Below are 17,182 nucleotides of genomic sequence, written 5' to 3'. Positions count from 1 at the left end.
GCTTTCTGAAACTGTTATGCAATGGCAATTAGTACATGGTAAGCCTTATTTACAGATGCTAATGCAACTGCAAAGCACTTAATTGGACTCAAAATACATACATGCTAGTGATGGGCGAATTTGTCCCGTTTCGCTTCGCCGAAAAATTCCATAATTTGCAGCGAAATTCACGAAACATTGAAAAATTCATGCAACACTGGCATTAAAGTCAATGGGCATCCGAAAAATGTTGATGTTCGATGGTTTTGAAGCAATCGACTTTTCCGATGTGCTTTCAAAGTTTTTTACTCCGGTGAGAATTTATTCGCTGGCGGCAAGAAACAGAAATTTACCGCGAATTTCCGCCTGCTGAATTTATTAGCCCATCACTAATACATGCCCCATGGCAACTTGGGGTGAGCATCAATGAGCCCACTAAGCCTGCTCTGATGAATGATTATGAATATGGACTGAAGACAACCCTGGATTTTCTGGTACCCTGGACCTCATGGTAATTCAAGAGTTCTCTTAGTTGTTTGCACCAATGGCCATATACCGTTGTGGGCATTATAGGTATGCGACCTGCTACCCAGAGTGCTCAGGACCTGGGATTTTACAGATAAAGGATATTCTCATAATTTGGATCTACATACCTTAAATCTACAAAAAAATAAAAATTTAAACATGAATTCATTATAAGTAATTGATTAGTTATATCCAGCGCTCTATTTAGATCTGGTGCCGCCCTAGGTGCACAAAGTATGATGTCACTTCCACCAATGAGCTCAATAAGTGCGCTCCTACCCCCACACCCCCAAAGTTTAGCATCTGGATTTGCCCACAAGTCTCTGGTGGTGGCTGAGATTTTTTATTTTATTTGAAAATGTAATTTGTTATATAGGCACCCAAGGGCCATACTTTTAAAGTTTGCACCCTAGGCACAGGCCCATTGGTGCCTATATAGAAATACAGCCTTGATTAGATTTTTGTTGGGAACAAGTACAAAATACTGTTTAGTATAAAAAAGTAGAAGCTACTGTTTTTTGATCATTTTGAATTATTTGAAAATGATTAGGTCTACGGGAGACAACCTTCTCGGATTTGTAGCTTTTTGGATAAAAGATTTCTGGATAACAGATCCCATACTTAAACTAGGTTTAGGCAAAAAAACAGTAGCCGATGTGTAAGCAGATGTGAGGGATGAACATTTGAGTTGAAGAAAGGGGTCCTCAGCAATGTCCTGCATAGTATTTCACTTGTACTCTACATAGGCGCTTGCCATAGGAGATATTTTTTGTAGAGTTGTCACAGCTTGTAAGTGAGCAGCCTCATTAGAGACAGGCATCTAACATGACTGTTGACAATCTGGTGGAGAATACATTTCCATATTGCAAGACTATCACATTCCAACTCTTGTATATGGATTGATTGGTGGTTTTCTGAAACATCAAGTTGAAATCCAACACCTTTCATCGCCACCCCAGAAACACCAGACTTTATGGAAAGATGAGAAGGAAAATTTGCCTTTTATTTCAGATAATTGAAGACCTATTTAAAGTTTGGGCAAGCCCCAAATGATAGGTGGAGGTCATGAAAGTAAATGGAGGTCATGAAAGTAAATGAGGACTTTTTGGAGATAATGCAAAGGGAACGGTCATGTCTCCAGCATAAGCTTCGACCATGCTATTATATTTCACAATTCATTTGCTCGGAGCTTCCTCCGTTGGACACTTGCTGTAAGTGCTCAACGTCACCTCCTGTATTTGTTCTGCACCTCCACATGGCTTATGGCAGAACTGCATTTGAACTAATCAGGCAGTGCAGTGCTAGGACTACAGCTCATGGTGTGGAAGAAGCATACAGTAAATTCTCTCCTCACGGTAGCATCGTTGGTAAGCAAAATAGTTGCACCAAATCACCTCCACAGCTGCCGCACCCCCTACAGACATTGCTGCATAGACATTCATGCCAACTAGCGTTTCCATGTTGCAGTTTATATGCATATATGTTTTATATTATTGTTCATTGCAAACATACTTATTGTACTGTATTTGTTACAGTTTCACCTTTCCACTCAACTTTCTATCTATTCCCCTTGCCTATCCAGTAAAATCTAAGACTCCAAGCTCAGTCTCTTTATTGGATTGTGGGGAGGTTTAGCTGCATGTCCAACGACACACTGCCCCAGGGTAATACGTAGAGAGGACAGAACAGGAACCAAACAAAACAATTCCAAACCATAGGATGGAAATAACTCAAAACATGAGATCAATAAAGTATCTCTTTTACAAATATGCCACTAAGAGCAATGCAAGATCCCAGCTTGGCGACCAGCTATGAACATTGTGATGACCATTGTGTCGTCACCAGCAGCAGAACTGAAATCAGTGTGTGCGGCTGGGACACCAATAACTACTGAAGATTTTCAAACATAAATTCTCTGCAATCGTGTAATAATTCAATCCAAGGGGGTTGGGTCATGTTATCACTTTGTTTGATAGCAACATGGATCCAATTACAGCTCAACATCGTTAATTTTTTATGCTGTTTGATGATAATGTAACATTCTGCTGAACACGGCAGCGAGTCTTACTCTATGGAACTGCACATAAAAGGGCAAAGGAAAGAACCTGGGCCATTAACCCCACATAAAGCAACGGGGTTCTGCTTGTTTGTAACTAATGTACAACTCCCAGAATCCACTGACAGCTCCAACTGCATCATTATGAAGGCCACATATGTTGAATAAATACATTTAACAACTAACAGAAGCTTGTTACCCTCCCAACCACATTGAAAGTCTGATACCACCTTCCCTTTTACCTCAAACCTTTGTCACCAAAATCTGATTAGGGATGTAGCGAACGTCGGAAAAAAAGTTTGCGAACATATTCGCGAACTTGCGTCAAAAATGCGAACGGTTCGCGAACGTCGCGAACCCCATAGACTTCAATGGGAAGGCGAATTTTAAAAGCTAGAAAAGACATTTCTAGCCAGAAAAATGATTTTAAAGTTGTTTAAAGGGTGCAACGACCTGGACAGTGGCATGTCAGAGGGGGATCAAGGGCAAAAATGTTTCTAAAAAATCCATTGTTGACACAGCGCTGCGTTTTGTGCTGTAAAGGGCAGAAATCACACTACATTTCTAAACCTGTGTAATAAAATGCTTTAAAACGTCCGGCGTCTACATGCCAATCAAGTCGTGTAAAGGTTACAGCCTGTTCACACGCAAAGACGAAACGCGGTGCTTACTGCAACGCAAAAAGACGCAAAGAGCTTTAATGAATGATACCGTCAAGTGAGCAAATAATAGTTTTTAATTACTAGTTGCTTCTCACCTCCAGGATGTTCGTCCTGTTGGTGGCAATATTTCTGTAGTGGTGTGTTTAGCAGTCACCGTGCTTGTGCGCACGTGCACGGTCAGGCAGAGGTAATTCAATGTACAGTGAAGTGAACCAAAAAACACTGATTCTGCAGTGTGGGCCCAGTTTTGGTCTACTTTATTGATCACCTGCGGTGACCATAAAAGATGCGATTTTGCCACTGTTGCAGAACCCTGAAAATTAGGCATGTGTACTTTCCTGAAAAATTATGTTTTTTTTGTCGCAGCCACTGAACCAGAAGTCCAGAAACAATATGCCATATAAATGCTGAAAATATAAATTTTTTTTTGTGGCAGCCACTGCAGCACAGAGGCCAGAAAAATATGCCATATAAATGCAAACAATATTAATTTTTTTTTGTCGCAGCCACTGCAGCACAGAGGCCAGGAAAAATATGCCATATAAATGCTAACAATATAAATTTTTTTTGTCGCAGACACTGAAGCACAGAGGCCAGAAAAAATATGCCATATAAATGCTGAAAATATTCAATTTTTTTGGTCGCAGCCACTGAAGCACAGAGGCCAGAAAAAATATGCCATATAAATGCTTAAAATATTCTGTTTTTTTTGGTCGCAGCCACTGCAGCACAGAGGCCAGAAAAAATATGCCATATAAATGCTGAAAATATTCATTTTTTTGTCACAGCCACTGAAGCACAGAGGCCAGAAAAAATATGCCATATAAATGCTGAAAATATTCTGTTTTTTTTGGTCGCAGTCACTGAAGCACAGAGGCCAGAAAAAATATGCCATATAAATGCTGAAAATATTCATTTATTTTTGTCGCAGCCACTGAAGCACAGAGGCCGAAACAATATGCCATATAAATGCTGAAAATATTCATTTTTTTGTCACAGCCACTGAAGCACAGAGGCCAGAAAAAATATGCCATATAAATGCTGAAAATATTCAGTTTTTTTTGGTCGCAGCCACTGAAGCACAGAGGCCAGAAAAAATATGCCATATAAATGCTGAAAATATTCATTTATTTTTGTCACAGCCACTGAAGCACAGAGGCCAGAAAAAATATGCCATATAAATGCTGAAAATATTCATTTTTTTGTCACAGCCACTGAAGCACAGAGGCCAGAAAAACTCAGGATTTACCTGGATTCAAATTAAACCAGTAGGGTTTGCACCCTAGTTTGTAACGGTGGTGGAGGGAGGAGGACGCTAAAGGACAGCTGTATGTGGAGTCATGAGGCGTGCAGAGAAGGACAGCTGCATGGGGAGTCAGAAACTCAGAACAAGTCTTCCGGCGTGCAGTAACCCTCCGAGATCCACCCCTCATTCATTTTAATAAAGGTCAGGTAATCCACACTTTTGTGACCTAGGCGAGTTCTCTTCTCAGTTACAATCCCTCCTGCTGCACTGAAGGTCCTTTCTGAGAGGACACTTGAGGCGGGGCAAGACAAGAGGTTCATGGCAAATTGTGACAGCTCTGGCCACAGATCAAGCCTGCGCACCCAGTAGTCCAGGGGTTCATCGCTCCTCAGAGTGTCGATATCTGCAGTTAATGCCAGGTAGTCCGCTACCTGCCGGTCGAGGCGTTCTTTGAGGGTGGATCCAGAAGGGTTCTGCCGCTGCCTTGGACAAAAAAACATTTGCATGTCTGACGTTACAGAGTGGCCAAAGTGCTTTGTCCTTGCAGGTGCGCTCGTGGCAGGATTACTGGCACCTCTGCCCCTGGAATGTTGATGAGTTCCTGAAGTGACATCACCCTTAAAAGCATTGTACAACATGTTTTGCAGGCTGGTTTGTAAATGCAGCATCCTTTCAGACTTGTGGTATGTTGGTAACATTTCTGCCACTTTATGCTTGTACCGAGGGTCTAGTAGAGTCGCGACCCAGTACAGGTCCTTCTCCTTAAGCCTCTTGATACGGGGGTCCTTCAACAGGCATGACAGCATGAAAGACCCCATTCTCACAAGATTGGATGCAGAGGTATCCATCTCCGCTTCCTCGTTATCAAGGACTGCATCATCCACGGTCTCCTCCCCCCAGCCACGTACAAGACCAGGGGTCCCCAAAAGGTCACCACTAGCCCCCTGGGAAGCCTGCTCCTGTTGGTCCTCCTCCTCCACAAAGCCACCTTCCTCCTCTGACTCCACTTCTGACACCTCTCCCTGCGTTGCAGCAGGTGCCTGGGTTCGTTCTGGTGATTCCGACCAGAAATCGTGCGATTCCTGCTCCTCGTCACGCTGGTCTACAGCCTCATCTGTCACTCGTCGCACGGCACGCTCCAGGAAGAAAGCAAAGGGTATTAGGTCGCTGATGGTGCCTTCGGTGCGACTGACCATATTTGTAACCTCTTCAAAAGGGCGCATGAGCCTGCAGGCATCGCGCATAAGCACCCAGTAACGGGGGAAAAAAATCCCCAGCTCTGCAGATCCAGTCCTACCACCCAGTTCAAACAGGTATTCGTTGATGGCTCTTTGTTGTTGCAGCAGACGTTCCAACATGAGGAGCGTTGAATTCCAGCGAGTCTGGCTGTCGCAAATCAAACGCCTGACTGGCATGTTGTACCGCTGCTGAATGTCAGCAAGGCGTGCCATGGCTGTATAGGAACGTCTGAAATGGGCCGACACCTTCCTGGACTGCCTGAGAACATCCTGGAATCCTGGGTACTTTGAGACAAAACGTTGTACTATTAAATTCAGAACATGTGCCATGCAGGGCACATGTGTTAAATTGCCCAGTCTCAGTGCTGCCAACAGATTGCTTCCATTGTCACACACCACTTTTCCGATCTTCAGTTGGTGTGGGGTCAGCCACCGATCGGCCTGTGACTGCAGAGATGACAGGAGTACAGATCCGGTATGGTTTTTGCTTTCCAGGCACGTCATCCCCAAGACAGCATGACAACGGCGTACCTGGCACGTCGAATAGCCTAGGGGGAGCTGGGGGTGCACAGGTGTGGAGGAGGAGGACTCAGCAGCAGAGGACGAAGAAGAGGAAGAAGACGAGGTAGAGAGCGAAGGAGGAGTAGAGGTGGTGGCAGAACCGCGTGCAATCCGTGGCGGTGACACCAACTCCACTGTCGTTGTTGAGCCACACATTTCCTGCTTCCCAGCCATGACCAAGTTCACCCAGTGGGCAGTGTAGGTGACATACCTGCCCTGACCATGCTTGGAGGACCATGCGTCAGTAGTCATATGGACCTTTGGCCCAACACTAAGTGACAGAGATGCGGGGACTTGGCTCTGCACATGGTGGTACAGGTGTGGTATTCCCTTTTTTGAAAAAAAATTGCGGCTGGGTACCTTCCACTGCGGTGTCCCAATTGCTACAAATTTGCGGAAGGCCTCAGAGTCCACCAGCTGGTATGGTAAAAGCTGGCGGGCTAAGAGTGCAGACAAGCCAGCTGTCAGACGCCGGGCAAGGGGGTGACTCGCAGACATTGGCTTCTTACGCTCAAACATGGCCCTCACAGAAACTTGGCTGGGGCAGATGACTGGGAATGGGAACTGGTGGTCAAGGTGGAAGGCGGAGTGGAGGGTGGTTCAGACGGGTCAAGGACAGCAGAGGTAGAGCAGTAAGATGCTGGACCAGAAGGAGGGTGGCTTTTAGTTTGCCTGTTGCCTTTGAGGTGTTGCTCCCAAAGTGCTTTGTGCTTGCCGTTCATGTGCCTTCGCATAGAAGTTGTACCTATGTGGCTGTTGGGCTTCCCAAGACTCAGTTTCTGACTGCACTCATTGCAAATTACAACGCTTTTGTCAGAGGCACACACATTAAAAAAATCCCACACTGCTGACCTTTTTGAAGCTGGCAATCTGGCGGTAACAGTAGAAGTTGGCGGCGTTGGCGGCAATGGCGGGTGCGTTGGCCGGCTGACCACAGGTGCCGATACATGTTGTTGCCCTACTGTTCCCTGCGAGCTGTCCTCCCTGCTTCTTCTAAGTCTTATTCTCCTCCTGCCTCTCTGACTCTCCGTCTCTCCATCTGAACTATCCTCCTCTTGCTCTCTTCTACTGGGCACCCACAAAACATCAATCTCCTCATCATCATTCTCCTCAGATGCATCAATTTCTTCTAACAGCTCACAGAAGGAAGCAGCAGCGGGGACCTCCTCGTCATCACTCATTATGTCCATCTCTGTTGTGTTCTCTGCCAGAATTAAATCTGGTGTAACGTCCTCATCTCCTTCATCTTCTTCTGCCAATAATGGTTGCGCATCACTCAGTTCAAGAAACTCATGTGAAAATAACTCCTCTGACTCCAGTGAAGAAGGGGCGCCGGTGGTGGAGGAAGTGTTACGTGGGGTGCCCATAGCAGTGGAGGATGAGGAGGATGTTGTGGTAAAGTTAGAAACGGTAGAGGATGGGGTGTGCTGTGTAAGCCAGTCAACTACCTCTTCAGCATTTTGGGAGTTCAGGGTCATTGCCTTTTTAAAACTGGGCAATTTCCTAGGGCCACAGGATAGCATAGCAGCACGGCCTAGTGCCTCTGCGTGGCGGCCTGCCTTTGCCTGGCATTATTTTTAAAACAAAAACAACAACAACTCAGGTGGTGTTTCTGGAGACGGTATTATTATTGATATTTAGACAGAATGTGAACAAGCTCACACAGCTAGATGGCAGTGGTTTGAAAATGAAGAACACACTGGGCAAACAATGCCTACAAGGTCAACGTATACACTACAGCAGTGGTGGATACGGAATATATTATTGCTGCTTGAAAAACGTCACTCAGGTGGTGTTTCTGGAGACGGTATTATTATTGATATTTAGACAGAATGTGAACAAGCTCACACAGCTAAGTGGCAGTGGTTTGAAAATGAAGAACACACTGGGCAAATAATGCCTGCAAGGTCAACGTATACACTACAGCAGTGGTGGATACGGAATATATTATTGCTGCTTGAAAAACGTCACTCAGGTGGTGTTTCTGGAGACGGTATTATTATTGATATTTAGACAGAATGTGAAAAAGCTCACACAGCTAAGTGGCAGTGGTTTGAAAATGAAGAACACACTGGGCAAATAATGCCTACAAGGTCAACGTATACACTACAGCAGTGGTGGATACGGAATATATTATTGCTGCTTGAAAAACGTCACTCAGGTGGTGTTTCTGGAGACGGTATTATTATTGATATTTAGACAGAATGTGAAAAAGCTCACACAGCTAAGTGGCAGTGGTTTGAAAATGAAGAACACACTGGGCAAATAATGCCTGCAAGGTCAACGTATACACTACAGCAGTGGTGGATACGGAATATATTATTGCTGCTTGAAAAACATCACTCAGGTGGTGTTTCTGGAGACGGTATTATTATTGATATTTAGACAGAATGTGAAAAAGCTCACACAGCTAAGTGGCAGTGGTTTGAAAATGAAGAACCCACTGGGCAAATAATGCCTGCAAGGTCAACGTATACACTACAGCAGTGGTGGATACGGAATATATTATTGCTGCTTGAAAAACGTCACTCAGGTGGTGTTTCTGGAGACGGTATTATTATTGATATTTAGACAGAATGTGAAAAAGCTCACACAGCTAGATGGCCACTGGGCAAATAATGCCTGCAAGTGCACTACTATTGGTGCACTACTATGAAGAACAGCAAACAGCACTGGACACCTTAAAGAACAGTAAGATAAGTAAAATAAAAAAAAAATTATATGTATATTAAAAAAAAAATATTCTCGGGTTGGTGCTGCTGAACTACTAGGAGCAGCACAGTAGCACACCAGTCCCAATCCCCAACACTGCTAGACTAATAGCACTTGGCTGTTAAAGTAGCAAAGTAAAACAACAAAAAAGAAAATAAAAGCAGTCCTTACAAGGACTATTGGGTTATTACAGCAGTCAGCAGATGAGATCAGAAGAGATCAGTGCCCACAGCAGGCAGCTACATACAGAGCACTGCAGTAGAAGGTAGATTACTAGCCAGCAAAGCTACCCTAAAATGTGCCTCAAATCCCTGCAGACTTCTGTCCCTCCAATACAGAGCAGTATCAAGTAGATTACTAGCCAGCAAACTTACTATCAACTGTCCCTCAAAGAAATCAGTGAAATCACTAACAGCTCTCTCCCTACACTAGCTCTTGCAAGCACACACAGGCAGAATGAAAAAACGCTGCAGGGCTTCAGTTTATATATGGAAGGGGAGTGGTCCAGGGGGTGTGGGGGTGGTCCAGAAGGGAGAGCTTCCTGATTGGCTGCCATGTATCTGCTGGTCTGGGGTGAGAGGTCAAAAAAAAGCACCAGGTAAGGCAAACCCAAAATGGCGAACGTCGCGCGACGTTCGCGAACATTCGGCGAGCGCGAACAGCCGATGTTCGCGCGAACAAGTTCGCCGGCGAACAGTCCGCGACATCCCTAAATCTGATACCAACAAAATCCCTTCTGTAAAAGTCTGATGCCACCACAACTCTGCCCAACCTAAACTTCTAAACAAATCCTGCTTCTCACTGGTGGATTCTCTGCCATCTCTAATTGCGTTTTTTTCATCATCAGTATTTCCACTTGGGAATTCTAATTCAATTTTGGGTCAGCAGCATTCCCACTGGTGAATTTTATTTCTAATTCAATTTTGGATCAGAAGCATTCCCATTGGTGAATTCTCTAGGGATTGTTTGCAATGCAGAACATGGTGGGCAAAATGCAAAAAAAATGCTTAAATTAGCAAACGCTGGCATTTTGCATCTTGGGTTCTGCTCTTGCATCATGGCTGCAGGCCTGTGATTAGGTTAGCAGCATTCTCATTGGTTAATTCCCTTGCATCCATAATTAAACTCGCAGTTGAATTCTTTAGAGAACTGGTGGAAAATTAAAGAGAGTTATGGAATGTTTAGTTCCCTTGATTCTGCTTCAACTGCAAATATATATTTATAATTAGTACAGGTGTGGGATCCTTTATCCAGAAACCTGTTATCCAGAAAGCTCTGAATTACAGAAACGCTGTCTCCAATAAACTGCATTTTATCCAAATAATTCAAATTTTTTAAAATGGTTTCCTTTTTCTCTGTAATAATAAAACAGTAGCTTGTACTTGATGCCAACTAAGATATAATTAATCCTTATTGGAGGCAAAACCAGCCTATTGGATTTATTTAATGTTTACATGATTTTCTAGTAGACTTAAAGTTTGAAGATCCAAATTATGGAAAGATCCGTTGTCCCAAACATCCTGAATTCCAGGTCCCATACCTGTACCCAGAAACGTATAAAAATACAATATTCTGTCTGACTCTATGGCATTTCCCAGCATGCAACTTCCTGTTTCGCTGGAAAATTCATGAATTTCCCGCAAAATTCGCAAAACAACAAAAAATTCGCAAAAAAAACAGAGAAAATCAAAATTGACACCCGTGTCCAATATTCAAAAAAGTCGATCACGTCAATTTTGACACTGGCGTTAAAGTCAAGGGCATCAGAATAGTAGTAAGACAAAACAGAGGCGCCAAAAGGATAAAAATAGCTAAAAGCACTTAAAAACCCAATGGGTAATTCAGAGGAGGTAGTAATGAACTTACCTCCTCCAAGCAGACACCAACGAAAGTGGTAATTTTCAATAATAGTTTATTCACAAAACAGTATTGCAACGCGTTTCGCAGGCATTTCCTGCTTCATCAGTGAATAAACTATTATTGAAAATTACCACTTTCGTAACCCTGGTTTGTGAGTATTAACTTGTTTACTCTACCATTACTCCTTGTAAAAACATATTACACTATTGGGGCTCTTGGTGTTCCTTTTTGGCATCAGAATAGTGTTGACACAAGGCGCCTTTTTCGGACGCACGTCCACAATTTTTTGACATAGGCGAATTTTCGCAGGAGATTTGCGAATTTATTCTCCAGTAGCAAAATGTGGAAATTCACTGCAAATTTATTCTCCCATCACTAGTCACAGTAATGCTTTTGAATCACAACAGACCAGAAAGGAACTCCTGAAGGACACCCAGGACCTGTAATACACGCTGTGGGTCTTCCCAATATTATCCTGTAATGAAACACAAGAAGGAGGGAGCACTACTGTTTCATTGCTAGAGAAACTGTGTTTAAGGTTTCCAAATCTAAACATGGGTTCAGATTTACACAGATCAAGTTTTTTATAAAATGAAGAAGAAGCTTGCATTAATTGGTTCAGCGAACAAAAATAGTTGGACCACAGCTACCAGTTGCCTTTGATCATATGTTCTGGGGTCCAGCAAACTTTGAGTAACTTACAGCTCAATAGCAGGGCTTTGATCTACTTTAATACAATTAATAAATGCAATTTGGAAGCCTGATCAACTTTAGATTAAAATAATATATGACACTTTAAAGCAAGACAAGATGAAATAGACATTAGATTTGATCATGAGTATTGCAGGTCAAAACCTTGGCTTATATTTGCTTAATGACATAAATCCTTCCTCTTAAGTTAAACATGAGAAGTCATTGGTGCTGCAAATCAACTGTCCATGATCCCATTGCTCAGAAATAAAAATCCAACTATTGCCACGTGTTTCTCTATAGAAAATCATGATCTGAGACTGTCGCTTGGTTCCTTGGGAAAACGAAGCCACCTAAGGACAAATAGGGTTGAGCACACATTGTACATACACGCTGAAGGATCCAAGGCTGTAGTGAATCAATACAACATCGTCTGTATTAGTTCTTGCTTTAATTTGCAGCAAATTAACGTGAGTGTGATTTACTGTAATGTTCCCCCACCAAAAGTACTCAGTGCACTATCAATAAGTAGTTCAAGGTAACATACCCAAGGCTACAAGGGCTCCATCCTGAAAATGCTCTAGTATAAAATATGTATCTTTTGATGGATGCACAGTACATCTGATTTTGGAAATGTATTTGCGTATATATTATATGGACACTTAGGGGCACATTTACTTAGCTCGAGTGAAGGAATAGAATAAAAAATACTTCGAATTTCGAAGTATTTTTTGGCTACTTCGACCATCGAATTGGCTACTTCGACCTTCGACTACAACTTTGAATCGAACGATTTAAAGTAAAAATCGTTCGACTATTTGACCATTTGATAGTCGAAGTACTGTCTCTTTAAAAAAAACTTTGACCACCTACTTCGCCACCTAAAACCTACCGAGCATCAATGTTAGCATATGGAGAAGGTCCCCATAGGCTTTCCTAGCTTTTATTGATTGAAGGAAAATTGTTCGATCGATGGATTAAAATCCTTCGAATCGTTCGATTTAATCGTTCGATTGAATGATTTTTCCTTCGATCGTACGATCGATATTCAAAGTCGAAGGATTTAATTAACCCTCGATATTCGACCCTAAGTAAATGTGCCCCTTAAGCTGACACTTTATTGTGACAACATTGGAGTGAAGACCATCAAACTCCTACCTTTGCCCTTGCCCTTTTTTTTTACCCACCTCTAAATCTAGACAGGGTTTTTCTTAATGTAAAAAGCAACTCAAGGGATTTCTAAAACCTTGATACAGAAATATAGAAAAACAACAATTTTTTTGTGGCAGTATCTATTTGCTTTCAAAGAATTAGGAAACCAAAGATATGAGAATTTTTTCTCATATCTGGATGTGTAACATAATAGCCAGAACTCTACTTCCTGCTTTTCAGCTCTCTAACTCTGAGTTAGTCAGTGACTATAAGGGGGGCCACATGGGACATAACTGTTCAGTGAGTTTGTAATTGATCCTCAGCATTCAGCTCAGATTCAAAAGCAACAGTTATGTCCCATGTGCCCTCCCCTCAAGTCACTGATTGGTTACTGCCTGGTAACCAATCTGTGGAAACCAAGAGAGCTGCAAAGCAGGAAGTAGTGTTCTGGCTATTATGTTACACATCCAGTTACTCCAGCCTTTATACATAACATTTTTGGTTAATTAACTATATTAGAAACATTTTTTTTATTTTGCACAGCCTGTCTATTTACCCAGTTTTTATTTTTATGCTGAACAATTCATTTAAAAGAAAAAACACAAGAACATTGAATAATCATAATAACCAGAGTTACACTTACCCTTTTCCGCAAGTTGTACGTGAGAATTAAATTTCTGGAAAACGAGTGGGAGAAGGCAGTGTAGAAATCCAGAACTTTCTGTAAGGCATCTCTTTTAATTACATGAAGGTCACAGTATGTCAGGGCTCTAACGTTTGCACAAGACGGGGCGAGGGTGGTTTCTTTCCAGAAAACGTCTCCAAACACATCACCCTTACCTGCCGGGACAAAAACAGCCATTCTAGTCTATTACATAGTACAATGTTGAACTTGGAAACTTTTTGTAACCTACAGATGGAGCAGACTTTAATGGTGCATTGTGACTTAATATGATGAAACAAAATGATAATGACACCGTGATTCAATCATATGCACCATATAATCCTACTTCATCTTTATTTCATGTTCTGCACTTACAAATAAGTATTGTATATAGGTATTTCATATTCTATATGCCCCCAAAAGCTTCTTTGCTCTATTATCTCTGCACTTAAAGGAGAAGGAAAGCTACAGTGGCAGTTTATTGCCAATAGATTAGCCACAATAGTGCAAGCTATAACCCTATAGGGGTTATTTACTAAACTCCAAATGCAAAAATCCAGAAAAATGTGTGATTTTTTTTTTTATATAAAATCGGACTTTTAAAAAAATCAAAAAATTTTCGGAATTTATTAAAGGATGGAAAAGTCTGAATCAGAAAATCTGGCATCTCAGACCTGTCGAGGTTGCATATACGTAAATGCGAGTCCCAATGATTTTTTGAAGTACGCTGGGTTTTGTGCAATACCCCGAAGTTTTCTGAGTTTTCGGGCAAAAAGCATAAGAAATAGTTTTCAGGTGAAAAATCTGAAAAAAAGAATGAAAATCGGATTTTTTCCCTCAAAGCAGATTTTCGAGAAAATGTAATAATAAATAAGCATAAAAAACCCGAGCGGATTTGATCAGAGTTTGTATCAGAAAATATTGAGATAAATTCAGACATTGATCAATAACCCCCTATATTTATTCTGCAGAATGCTTTACCATAACTGAGTAAACAGCTCAAGAAGCTCTCTCTGTTTATTTAGGATAGCAGCTGCCATATTGGCTTTTTGCCATACCTCAAAATGTCTGAGATCTGGGACAAAAAAAAAATAGTTAACACAAGTTTGACATTTTCAAGTCCATAGGGGTTATATACTAAAACTCTAATTAATCTCATTTTTTTTTATTAAAACAAAGTCGACTAACCAGGGGGGTCACAATGTCTAGAAACATCTTGAGGGACATCTGCCTTTGCCTTCTACATGACTTCAACAAGTTTGAGAAGGAGTATTTTTGGATTTGGATATTTAGCAGCTTTGGGGTAAATTTTGAGGTTTAATAAATAGACCCCTATGTGTTTCAGTATGAAAAAGAACAGGCAATAACGGCAACTTTCCTGTTGTCTGTTTTTCTTGATATTGGGAACATATCTAGTGCTACGAATCACAGTTAAATGACATGGATGTGCCTAAATAAAGAGAAAAGCTCCAGTGAACGCAATTCCCAAGTTGAGTTGCAGGTCAACTCTAACATGAATTGCATCAATCCCAGAATAGGTTACCACTTTGATGGAAAGAAAGAGATACCACATCAATGCGTTTGGTGAAGTTTATTGGAGCCTACAAAAAAAGAGCCTTCATCCCAAGAGCCTTCATCTTTGAAACATCTATTTTGAAGGCACCAATAAACATAAGCTGTATGTATTACAACACAAACATGTGCAAGTACTCAGTGCCGGGCCAAGTCGGTCGGATGCCCTAGGCAAGTCGTCGCAGAAGAGCGCAAGCACCGAGGCTGCCCGAGCGAGCATGCACAAAAGAGCGCTCACTCAGATTCAAAAGGAACCACAGCTACAGCTTCTGGACAGGAGGGTCCAAACTAGGGAAGGCGTCAGAAGAGTTACGCGCCCGTCTACCTTGCACCCTAGACACGTGGCTCTTCTGCCAATCCCTAGTTCCGGCCCTGCAAGTACTTTTATTTAATAAAGCCTTCATTCTCCTTGTATCTAAGACAACAGTTGGTTCTGTACAAAGGTGACTCTTTTCGCATTAAACATTCTGACCCCTACAGTCCCTTTCCTCATCAACAGTGGCAAATGCAAAAAGGTAGAAAGCCATCTCAGAAAAAGAAGGTGGACGGCAACTCTGGATTCAAACCGAAAAGAAGGACGGCACTCCAGTAAAAGGAACAAGCAAGTTTATTGCAGTATCCTGCAAGAGTAATGCGCCTTACGCATTTCAGGAAACAATCCCTTAATCATAGGCAATTTTACTGGAGTGCCGTCCTTCTTTTCAGTTTGGATTACAAGGACGGTGGGGAAGCTGTGGACAGAGCAACCGGTAAGGAATCCCATAGTAGGAGTTCTGAGCAGTCCATTTGGTTGGGTTGAGGTAACTCTGGATTCCATTAAAAACAGAAGTCTACTGACTTCTCATACAGAAATCTCACGCATTTCAGGCATTTGCCCTTAATCATAGGCATATGATGCGTGAGGCTTTGGTTTGAGACCTCCACATCAATCCCACAACCCCATATCCAAATGACTTCAGTATCAAGATGCCAAATGTCAGATCTCCTGGTTTTTCTATGTAGGCAACTAGAGATATTCTGTCATTCGGTTACTGTCATGGAACTGCAATAAAGACACTGATACGTGAGGCTGAATTTCCCAGCAGGCAAAATAGTCACACATGGAATGGGAGATGGGGGACATATTTCCTACTGCAGATATTTACTCTTACAGATTGAAAAAGGCACAGACTGTACTTTATAAAATTGTAAGGGATGTCATATAAACTGACGGAACACCATAAAAAATCTCAATAAATCGCTCCAGTAGGAGCAAGAATTTTTCTATGGGTCTGACAGGCTGCCAAGTTACTTTCTGCCTGGAACATTTGGCTCAATTACTGTTTAAAGTGCATTTTCCCCCTATAATGTTGTGAGACAGGTAGAAAGAATAAAACATCCCTAGAGTTATCAGCACAGGCTTTTTCTTTGCTTGAGACTGCAACAACTTGCACCTATGAATTCATATAACTAATTTGTTGGTTTAAAATCCTTTATATATGACTCCCTGAGTGATCTGTTAGTACAGGTATGGGATTCATTATCCGGAAACCTGTTATCCAGAAAGCTCCGAATTACGGAACGACCATCTCCTATAGACTCAATTTTAACCAAATAATTAAATTTTTTTAAAAATGATTTCCTTTTTCTCTGTAATAATAAAACAGTACCTTGTGCAGGTATGGGAGCCGCTATCCGGAAACCTGTTAACCAGGAAGCTCCAAATTACAGAAAGGCCGTCTCCCATAGAATCAATTTTACCCAAATAATTCAAATTTTTAAAAATGATTTCCTTTTTCTCTGTAATAATAAAACAGTACCTGGCGCAGGTATGGGATCAGTTATCCGGAAACCAGTTATCCAGAAAGTTTTTAAAAAATATTTTTAAAGGAGAAGGAAAGCTACAGAGGCATTATATTGCCAATAGATTAGCTGCAATAGTGCAAGCTATAACACTTTATTTATTCTGTAGAATGTTTTACCATACCTGTGTAAAAAACTCTAGAAGCTCTCTCTGTTTGTTTAGGATAGCAGCTGCCATATTCACTTGGTGTGACATCACTTCCTGCTTGAGTCTCTACCTGTTCACTCATAGCTCTGAGCTCAGATTACAGCAGAGAAGAGAGAGAGAGAGGGGAGCAAACTGAGCATGCTCAAGCCCTAGCCCTGGAGGTTTAAGCTGAAAACAGGAAGTCTGATACAGAAGCCCATGAGTACACAATAGAAGGAAAGAAATGCGGTGTTTTCTTAGGACTCAGAGCAACATTACTTTAAGGATTTACTGGT

The 17,182-nt window shown here is 41.8% G+C and overlaps 1 protein-coding gene across 1 annotated transcript in view; it reads right to left on the bottom strand.

Moving 5' to 3' along the window:
- LOC121393600 (potassium voltage-gated channel subfamily H member 1) overlaps positions 1-17,182 on the bottom strand; it is a 185,047-nt gene that overhangs the window by 44,088 nt on the left and 123,777 nt on the right. Inside the window, exon 11 of the mRNA XM_041562519.1 lies at positions 13,325-13,521. Coding sequence (XP_041418453.1) covers positions 13,325-13,521 — 197 coding nt within the window. The remainder of the gene's footprint in view (positions 1-13,324; positions 13,522-17,182) is intronic.

The sequence above is a fragment of the Xenopus laevis genome, chromosome 5L (assembly GCF_017654675.1).
Source record: "Xenopus laevis strain J_2021 chromosome 5L, Xenopus_laevis_v10.1, whole genome shotgun sequence".
Lineage (NCBI taxonomy): Eukaryota > Metazoa > Chordata > Amphibia > Anura > Pipidae > Xenopus > Xenopus laevis.
This window is presented reverse-complemented; position numbering and strand designations above follow the sequence as displayed.